The 10498-nt window shown below is 45.9% G+C and overlaps 1 protein-coding gene across 1 annotated transcript; it reads right to left on the reverse strand.

Annotated features, from left to right (window-relative positions):
* Positions 1–1614: 1614 nt before the first annotated feature.
* LOC117009737 (sulfotransferase 2B1-like) lies at positions 1615–10194 on the reverse strand (the record flags this gene model as incomplete). The annotated part of the gene is made up of 5 exons (XM_033084058.1): positions 9979–10194; positions 7457–7583; positions 5338–5432; positions 3766–3946; positions 1615–1751 (listed from the first exon to the last, which is right to left on the reverse strand). Coding segments are annotated over exons 1-5 (738 nt in total), but the record flags the coding sequence as incomplete, so codon positions are not given.
* Positions 10195–10498: the final 304 nt, after the last annotated feature.

Raw genomic sequence — 10498 nt, forward strand, 5'->3', positions numbered from 1 at the left:
GGGTCCTGAGGGGTTTTTTTGGGGGTCTCATCCTTCTTTTGGGACCCCTGATGGATTTTTTTGGGGGTCTCCCCCAAGTTTTGGGGTCCCTGGGGGGTTTTTTTTTGGGTCTCCCCCATTTTTTGGGGTCCCTGAGGGGATTTTGGGGGGCCTTGAGTGGATTTTTTGGGAGTCTCCCCCATTTTTTGGGTTTCCTGGGGGGTCTCTGGGGTGGATTTTGGGGGGTCCTGGGGGGTTTTTTTAGGGGTCTCCCCCATTTTTTGGGGTTCCTTGGGGGTCTTCCCCTGATTTTGGGACCCCTGATGGATTTTTGGGGGGTCCTGGGGGGATTTTTGTGTCCCCTGATGGGTTTTTGGGGGGGCTTCTTCCTTTTTTTGGGGTTCCTGGGGGGTCTCATCCTTTTTTTGTGACTCCTGATGGATTTTTTTGGGGTTCTCCCCCATTTTTTGGGGCTCCTGGGTGTTTTTTTTGGGGGTCTCATCCTTTTTTTGGGACCTCTGAGGATTTTTTTGGGGGGTCTCCTCCAAATTTTGGGGTCCCTGGGGGGTTTTTTTTTGGGTCTCCCCCATTTTTTGGGGTCCCTGGGGGGTCTCTGGGGCGAATTTTGGGGGGTCCTGGGAGATTTTTTTGGGGGTCTCCCCCTGATTTTGGGTTTCCTGGGGGTTCCCCCCCATTTTTTGGGGTTCCTGGGGGGTCTCTGGGGCGGATTTTGGGGGGTCCTGAGGGGTTTTTTTGGGTGTCTCCCCCTGATTTTGGGACCCCTGATGGATTTTTGGGGGGTCCTGGGGGGTTTTTTTTGGGGTTCTCCTCCTCATTTAGGGTTTCCTTGGGGGTCTCCCCCATTTTTTGGGGTTCCTGGGGAATTTTTGGGGTGTCCTGAGGGGTTTTTGGGGGGTCCTGGGGGGATTTTTTGGGGGTCTCCCCCATTTTTTGGGTTTCCTGGGGGATTTTTGGGGGGTCCTGAGAGGTTTTTGGGGGTTCCTGGGGGTTTTTTTTGGGGGTCTCCCCCATTTTTTGGGGCTCCTGGGGTTTGTTTTTGGGGGTCTCCCCCATTTTTTGGGGCTGCTGGGGGTTTTTTTGGGGGGTCTCCTCCTCTTTTTGTGACCCCTGATGAATTTTTGGGAGGTCCTGAGAGATTTTTTTGGGGGTCTCCCCCATTTTTTGTGACCCCTGATGGATTTTTGGGGGGTCCTGGGCGATTTTTTTGGGGTTCTCCCCCTCATTTTGGGTTTCCTGGGTGTTCCCCCCCGTTTTTTGGGGTCCCTGGGGGGTCTCTGGGATGGATTTTGGGGGGTCCTTGGGGGTCTCCCCCTGATTTTGGATTTTTTGGGAGGTCTCTCCCATTTTTTGGGGTTCCTGGGGGGTCTCCCCCTGATTTTGGATTTTTTTGGGGTTCTCCCCCGTTTTTTGGGTTTCCTGGGGGGTCTCTCCCGTTTTTTGGATTTTTTGGGGTTCCCCCCCCATTTTTTGGGTTTCCTGGGGGGTCTCTGGGGCCGTTCCTGGGGGGTCCTGGGGGATTTTTGGGGGGGTCTCTCCCGTTTTTTGGGGTTCCTGGGGGGTCTCTGGGGCCGTTTTTGGGGGGTCCTTGGGGGTCTCCCCCATTTTTTGGGGTTCCTGGGGGGTCTCTGGGGCCGTTCCCGGGGGGTCCCAGGGGAAGGAGACCCCCAGCCCCTCCATGCGCTCCCGGTACACGAGGTCGAAGCGCCGGCTCTGCTCGGGGCTCAGGTGGTTCCTCCAGTCCCCCGAAATCCCTGAAAAAAAGGAGAAAAAATTGGAATTTAAAACTTTCAAAATATCCTGAAATCCCTGAAAAAAATGGGAAAAAATGGGATTTTAAATTTCCCAAAATACCCTGAAATTCCTGAGAAAAATGGGCAAAAAATGGGCAATAAATGGAATTTAAAATTTAAAAAATGCCCTGAAGTTCCTGAGAAAATGGGAAAAAAAAATGGAATTTAAAACTTGCAAAAATATTCTGAAATTACTGAAAAAAATGGGAAAAAATTGGAATTTAAAGCTTCCAAAATCCCCTGAAATTTCTGTGAAAAATGGGGAAAAAATGAAATTTAAAACTCCCAAAAATCCCCTGAAATTCTTGGAAAAAATGGGCAAAAAATGGGATTTAAAACTTCCAAAAATATCCTGAAATTCCTACAAAAACAGGCAAAAATGGAACTTTAAATTTCCAAAAATACCCTGAAATCCCTGAAAAAAATAGGAAAAAATGGAATTTAAAACTTCTAAAAATCCACTGAAATTCCTGAAAAAAATGGGCAAAAAATGGAATTTAAAACTTGCAAAATATCCTGAAATTCCTGAAAAAAATGGGCAAAAAAATGGAATTTTAAAGTTAAAAAAATCCCCTGAAATTTCTGTGAAAAATGGGGCAAAAAATGGAGTTTAAAAGTTAAAAAAATACCCTGAAATTCCTCAAAAAAAATGGGCAAAAAATAGAATTTTAAATTTCCAAAAATCCCCTGAAATTTCTGTGAAAAATGGGGAAAAAAATGGGATTTAAAAGTTAAAAAATCCCCTGAAATTTCTGGAAAAACGGGAAAAAATGGGCAAAAAATTGGAATTCCTGTGTAGAACTGTCCCTGTCCCCAATGTCCCCAATGTCCCCAAATCCCCTGGGTGTCCCTGATGTCCCCTGAGTGTCCCCAATGTCCCCTGAGTGTCCCCTGAGTGTCCCCTGAGTGTCCCTTGAGTGTCCCCTGAGTGTCCCCAATGTCCCCTGAGTGTCCCCTGAGTGTCCCCTGAGTGTCCCCTGAGTGTCCCCTGAGTGTCCCCAATGTCCCCTGAGTGTCCCCTGAGTGTCCCCACTGTCCCCTGAGTGTCCCCTGAGTGTCCCCAATGTCCCTGCTGTCCCCAAGTGTCCCCACCTTTCCTGAGGAAGGGTCCCCTGCTCCTGTCCAGGATGAACCCCGGGCTGAGGCTGAAGCTGTCCCCAGTGTCCCCAATGTCCCCAATGTCCCCAATCCCCCATTATCCCTGCTATCCCTTGGATGTCCCCATTGTCCCCTCACTGTCCCCAATGTCCCCAATGTCCCCTGATGTCCCCAATGTCCCCACCTTTCCTGAGGAAGGGTCCCCTGCTCCTGTCCAGGATGAACCCGGGGCTGAGGCTGAAGCTGTCCCCAATGTCCCCAATGTCCCCAATGTCCCCAATGTCCCCAATCCCCCAGTGTCCCCTCAGTGTCCCCAAGTGTCCCCACCTTTCCTGAGGAAGGGTCCCCTGCTCCTGTTCAGGATGAACCCGGGGCTGAGGCTGAAGCTGTCCCCAATGTCCCCAATGTCCCCAATGTCCCCAATGTCCCCAATGTCCCCAATCCCCCAGATGTCCCTGCTGTCCCTGCTGTCCCTGGATGTCCCCAATGTCCCCAATCCCCTGGATGTCCCCAATGTCCCCAATGTCCCCACCTTTCCTGAGGAAGGGTCCCCTGCTCCTGTCCAGGATGAACCCCGGGCTGAGGCTGAAGCTGTCCCCAATGTCCCCAATGTCCCCAATGTCCCCAATGTCCCCAATGTCCCCAATGTCCCCAATCCCTCAGTGTCCCCTGGATGTCCCCAATGTCCCCACCTTTCCTGAGGAAGGGTCCCCTGTTCTGATCCAGGATGAACCCCGGGCTGAGGCTGAAGCTGTCCCCAATGTCCCCAATACCCCAATGTCCCCAATGTCCCCAATGTCCCCAATGTCCCCAATCCCCTGGATGTCCCCAATGTCCCATTGTCCCCAATCCCCTGGATGTCCCCAAGTGTCCCCACCTTTCCTGAGGAAGGGTCCCCTGTTCTGATCCAGGATGAACCCCGGGCTGAGGCTGAAGTTGCTCATGGGGTTGTGGCTCATGGCGGCGAACGAGGCGTTGGTGACAACGGCGTCCAGGGCGGCCGGGGACAGCGGGTGACACAGGAAGGAGCAGAGGCGCTGGACACTGCCACGCAGGTCCTGGGGACAGTGGGGACATCAGGGGACATTGGGGTCACTCAGGGGACATTGGGGACAGCGGGTGACACAGGAAGGAGCAGAGGCGCTGCACACTGCCACGCAGGTCCTGGGGACACAGGGGACACTGGGGACACTCAGGGGACACTCAGGGGACATTGGGGACACTCAGGGAACATTGGGGACACTCAGGGGACACTCAGGGGACACTCAGGGGACATCAGGGGACACTCAGGGGACATTGGGGACACTCAGGGGACACTGGGGACATTGGGGACACTCAGAGGACACTCAGGGGACATTGGGGACACTCAGGGGACATTGGGGACACTCAGGGGACACTCAGGGGACACTCAGGGGACAGTGGGGACAGCGGGTGACACAGGAAAGAGCAGAGGCGCTGGACACTGCCACGCAGGTCCTGGGGACAGTGGGGACATCAGGGGACATTGGGGACACTCAGGGGACACTCAGGGGACATTGGGGACACTCAGGGGACACTCAGGGGACACTCAGGGGACACTCAGGGGACATTGGGGACACTCAGGGGACACTCAAGGGACACTCAGGGGACATTGGGGACACTCAGGGGACATTGGGGACACTCAGGGGACACTCAGGGGACACTCAGGGGACATTGGGGACACTCAAGGGACATTGGGGACACTCAGGGGACACTCAGGGGACACTCAGGGGACACTCAGGGGACATTGGGGACACTCAGGGGACACTCAGGGGACATTGGGGACACTCAGGGGACACTCAGGGGACACTCAGGGGACACTCAGGGGACATTGGGGACACTCAGGGGACACTCAGGGGACAGTGGGGACACTCAGGGGACACTCAGGGGACATTGAGGACACTCAGGGGACACTCAGGGGACACTCAGGGGACATTGGGGACACTCAGGGGACACTCAGGGGACACTGGGGACACTCAGGGGACACTCAGGGGACACTCAGGGGACACTCAGGGGACATTGGGGACACTCAGGGGACACTCAGGGGACACTCAGGGGACACTCAGGGGACACTCAGGGGACATTGGGGACACTCAGGGACACTCAGGGGACACTCAGGGGACACTCAGGGGACACTCAGAGGACATTGGGGACACTCAGGGGACACTCAGGGGACACTCAGAGGACACTCAGGGGACACTCAGGGGACATTGGGGACACTCAGGGGACATTGGGGACACTCAGGGGACACTCAGGGGACACTCAAGGGACACTCAGGGGACACTCAGGGGACATTGGGGGTGACACTGAAGTGACATTTAAGTGTCTCCACCTGTCCCCAGGTGTCCCCAGGATGTCCCCAGGTGTCCCCCAGGATGTCCCCAATGTCCCCAATGTCCCCAAATGTCCCCAATGTCCCCAATGTCCCCACCTGCTGCAGCTCCTCGTAGCTGATCCAGAAGAAATTTTCCCTCCCCCGGAGCTGGAGCCACCCCCGGACGTGCTGGAACCAGGAGCCAAAGGGCACTGGGGACACAGGGGACAGGGAGGGGACAGTGAGGGGACAGGGAGGGGACATTGGGGACAGTGAGGGGACAGCCCTGGCACCCCCAAAGTCCCAAAATCCTGAATTTCCTGCCCCAAAAATCCCCAAATCTCTTGAAAAAAATCCCAAAATCAGCCCCAAAAACTCCAATATCCCGAATTCCCAGGCCCAAAAAACCCCAAATCCCAAATTAACTCATCCCAGAAAACCCCAAATCCTGAATTTTCTGCCCCAAAAATCCCCAAATCCCTTAAAAAAACCCAAAATCCCCCCCATGTCCCAAATTCCATGACCCAAAAAACCCCAAATTCCTGAATTTCCCACCCTAGAAAACCCCAAAATCCTGAATTTTCTGCCCTAAAAATCCCAAAGTTCCTTAAAAAATCCCCAAATCTCTTCAAAAAAACCCAAAATCAGCCCAAAAATTCCCAAAATCCTGAATTTTCCACAGTAAAAAAGTCCAAATTCTGAATTTCCTGCCCTAAAAATCCCAAAATCCCTTAAAAAATCTCCAAAATGTTTTCAAAAAAACCCAAATCCACCCCTAATCCCAAAATCCCAAATTCCCAGAGCCAAAAAACCCCAAATCCTGAATTTCCCACCCTAAAAAACCCCAAATCCCAAATTCCTGCCCCAAATCTCCTCGAAAGAACCCCAAAATCTCCCCAAAAATCCTCAAAAATCCCAATTTCACCTCCTCAAATTCTCCTAAAATCCCCAAACATTTCCCAAAAATTCCTAAAATTCATTTAAATCCCCAAAATTCCCAATTTTACCTCCCCAAAAATTCCCCAAAATCTCCCCAAAAATCCCTTTAAATCCCAAAATTCCCAATTTTACCTCCCCAAAACCTCCCAAAAATCCCCCAAAAATTCCTTTTAAATCCCCAAAAAATCCCCAAAATTCCCTTTTTTCCCCCCAAAAAATCCCCAAAAATCCCTTTAAACCCCCAAAATTCCCATTTTCACCCCCCTAAATTCCCCCAAATCCCCCCCAATTTTTTTAACCCCCCAAAAATCCCCAAAAAATCCCAAAAATTCCCATTTCTACCTCCCCAAAATCCCTTTAAATCCCAAAATCCCCAATTTTACCTCCCCAAAAATCCCCAAAAATCCCCAAAATCTCCCCAAAAAATCCCCCAAATTCCCAAAATTCCCAATTTTACCTCCCCAAAATAATTTTAAATCCCAAAATTCCCATTTTTACCTCCCCAAAAATTCCCAAAATCCCCCAAAAATTCCTTTTAAATCCCCAAAAAATCCCCAAAAAATCTCCAAAAATTCCTCTTAAACCCCCAAAATCCCATTTTTACCTCCCTAAATTTCCCCAAATCCCCCCCAATTTTTTTTTACCCCCCAAAAAATCCCAAAAATTCCCATATTTCCCCCAAAAAATCCCTTTAAATCCCAAAAATTCCCATTTTTCCCCCCAAAAAATCCCCAAAAATCTCCCCAAAAATCCCTTAAAATCTCAAAAATTCCCAATTTTACCTCCCCAAAACCTCCCAAAAATCCTCCAAAAATTCCTTTTAAATCCCCAAAAAATCCCAAAAATTCCCATTTTTCCCCCCAAAAAATCCCCAAAAATCCCTTTTAAACCCCCAAAAATCCCATTTTTACCTCCCTAAATTTCCCCAAATCCCCTCAATTTTTTTTAAACCCCCAAAAATCCCCAAAAAATCCCAAAAATTCCCATTTTTCCCCCCAAAAATCCCAAAAAATTCCCAAAAATTCCTTTTAAATCCCCAAAATTCCCATTTCACCTTCCCAAAAATCCCTTTCAAATCCCAAAATTCCCAATTTTAGTTCTCTAAAAATTCCCAAAAATCCCCCAAAAATTCCTTTTAAATCCCCAAAAAATCTCAAAAATTCCCATTTTTCCCCCCAAAAATCCCTTTTAAACCCCCAAAAATCCCATTTTTACCTCCCTAAATTTCCCCAAATCCCCTCAATTTTTTTTAAACCCCCCAAAAATCCCAAAATTCCCCAAATTCCGGTTGTGGCACCGTCCCCCTGCAGGAATTTGTCCATGAAGTCCCCGAGGCTCCCGGGGTCTCTGTAGGGCCGGAAGATTCGAGCGAAGTGGAAAAGGGAAACCAGCACGTCCTTGGGGTCCCGCACCGTGTAGATCACCTGGAGCACAAAAAAATCAAATTTTAATTGAAAAAATTAAATTTTTATTTAAAAAATAAAATTTCTGAATTTTTTACCACAGATCTGGGCAGTGGAAATCAGCTAAAACACAAAAAAAATCAATTTTTTACCTCAAAAAATAAAAATTTCAACCCAAATCTGGGAACTATAAATCACCTGGACACAGAAAAAATTAAATTTCAATTAAAAAAAATAAAATTCCTGAATTTTTAACCCAAATCTGGGCAGTATAAATCATCTGGAACATAAAAAAAAATAAAATTTCTATTAAAAAAAATAAAATTCGTGAATTTTTACTCCGAGTCTGGGCAGTGTAAATCAACTGGACACAGAAAAATTAAAATTTCAATTAAAAAAATAAAATCCATGAATTTCATCCTGAATCTGGGCAGTGTAAATCACCTGGAACACAGAAAAAATTAAATTTCAATTAAAAAACCAAAATTTCAATTTAAAAAATAAAATTTCAATTTAAAAAAATAAAATTTCTGAATTTTTAACCCAAATCTGGGCAGTGTAAATCACCTCAAATGTAAAAAAAATCAAATTTCAATTGAAAAAATTAAATTTCAATTTAAAAAAATCAAATTTCAATTGAAAAAAATAAAATTTCAATTGAAAAAATAAAATTACTGAATTTTTGCCACAGATCCGGGCAGTATAAATCATCTGGAACATAAAAAAAAAATTTTCAATTAAGAAAAAAAAAAATTCCTGATTTTTTACCCCAAATCTGAGCAGTCTAAATCACCTGGACACAGAAAAAATTAAATTTCAATTAAAAAAAATAAAATTTCTGAATTTTTATCCCAAATCTGGGCAGCGTCAATCATCTAAATCCCAAAAAAACAACAAAAAAAACCCCAAAAAATCCTGAATTTCAACCCCAAAAAACCCCAAATATCCCGAATTTCACCCCAAATCTGGGCAGCGTAAATCACCTCAAACCCAAAAAAACCAATTTTCAATCCAGAAAACCAAAAACCCCAATTTTTTGCCTTAAAAATCCCCATTTTTTCCCCTAAAACATCAATTTTTAACCCTAATAATTTCATTTTTTCCCCTAAAACCCCCATTTTCCCCCCTAAAACCTCCATTTTTTACCCTAAAATCCCCATTTCTAATCCTAAAAGTTTAAATTTTCATCTTAAACCACCCATTTTTCCCCCTAAAATCCCCACTTTTTCACCAAAAACCCCTATTTTTTTCACCTGAACTCCAAATCCCCATTTTTTAACCCTAAAAATTCCATTTTTCCCCCCAAAATCCCCATTTTTCCCCCAAAACCCCCATTTTTAACCCTAAAAACTCCATTTTTTAACCATAAAAATTCCATTTTTCCTCTAAAATCCCCATTTTCCCCCCTAAAAACTTCATTTTTTACCCTAAAAATTTCTTTTTTCCCCAAAAATCCCCAATTTTTCCCTTAAAATCTCTATTTTTCCCCCCAAAAATCCCAATTTACCCCCTAAAACCTCCATTTTTTAACCCTTAAAACCCCATTTTTCCCCCTAAAACCCCCATTTTTTCCCCTAAAAATTTCATTTTTTCACCTAAAAATCCCCATTTTTTCCCCTAAATTTCCCATTTCTCTCCTAAAATCCCCATTTTTTTAACCCTTAAAATTCCCTTTTCCCCTAAAAATATCATTTTTTCACCAAAAATCCCAATTTTTCCCCTAAAAACTCCATTTTTTACCCTAAAAACTTCATTTTTCCCCTAAAATCCCCATTTTTCCCTAAAAAATTCCATTTTTCCTCCCAAAATCCCCATTTCCCCCTAAAACCTCCCCTATTTAACCCTTAAAACCCCATTTTTTCCCCCAAAACCCCCATTTTTCCCCCTAAAATCCCCATTTTTCCCCTAAAACCTCCACTTTTTAACCCTAAAAATTCCATTTTCCCCCTAAAAACTCAATTTTTTCACCAAAAAAACCCATTTTTATCCCTTAAAATCCCCATTTTTAACCCTAATAATTCCATTTTTTCCCCTAAAAATTCCATTTTTTCACCCCAAAACCCCCATTATTTTTCCCCCCCGACCCCCAAACCCCATTTTTTCCCCTAAAACCCCCATTTTTCCCTCTAAAATCCCCATTTTTGACCCTAAAAACTCAATTTTTTCCCCTAAAATTCCCATTTTTTACCCTAAAAATTTCATTTTTCCCCCAAAATCCCCATTTTTAACCCCAAAAATCCCCATTTTCCCCTAAAACCTGTATTTTTTAACCCTTAAAAACCCCATTTCTCCCCCTAAAATCCCCATTTATTCCCCTAAAAATTCCATTTTTTCACCCCAAACCCCCATTATTTTTCCCCCCCGACCCCAAAATCCCATTTTTTCCCCAAAATCCCATTTTTTTTTCCCCCCAGACCTTGGCCTTGGAGCCGAAGAAGGATTTTGGGAACATGTGCACGGGCAGGTGGGAGCTGATGATTCGGGGCCGGGCGTTGGCGCGGGCGCGGCGCAGCCCCAGCAGCGTCTCCAGCCACGGGCCCCGGTCCCAGTTGGGGACAGAGCGGCACCAGCGCGGGTCCCCGTCCTGCCGGATCAGGGACAGGATCTCCAGCATCCAAACTGTCCCTAAAATACAAAATTTAGGATTTTTTAGATTTTTTTCCGATTTTTTTTGTGATTTTTTGTGATTTTTTTTGAATTTTTTCATTATTTTTTGGGGGGGTTTTGGGGCTGATTTGAGGTCCCCATCCTGGTGGATCAAGGACAGGATCTCCAGCAGCCACACTGTTCCTAAAAAAGGAAAATTTGGGATTTTTTAGATTTTTTTCTGAATTTTTTTGTGATTTTTTCCAATTTTTTTTGCATTTTTTTTGAATATTTTTGCGATTTTTGGTGATTTTTTGGGGGTTTTGGGTCTCTATCATGGCAGATCAAGG

The sequence above is a fragment of the Catharus ustulatus genome, chromosome 35 (genome assembly GCF_009819885.2).
Source record: "Catharus ustulatus isolate bCatUst1 chromosome 35, bCatUst1.pri.v2, whole genome shotgun sequence".
Lineage (NCBI taxonomy): Eukaryota > Metazoa > Chordata > Aves > Passeriformes > Turdidae > Catharus > Catharus ustulatus.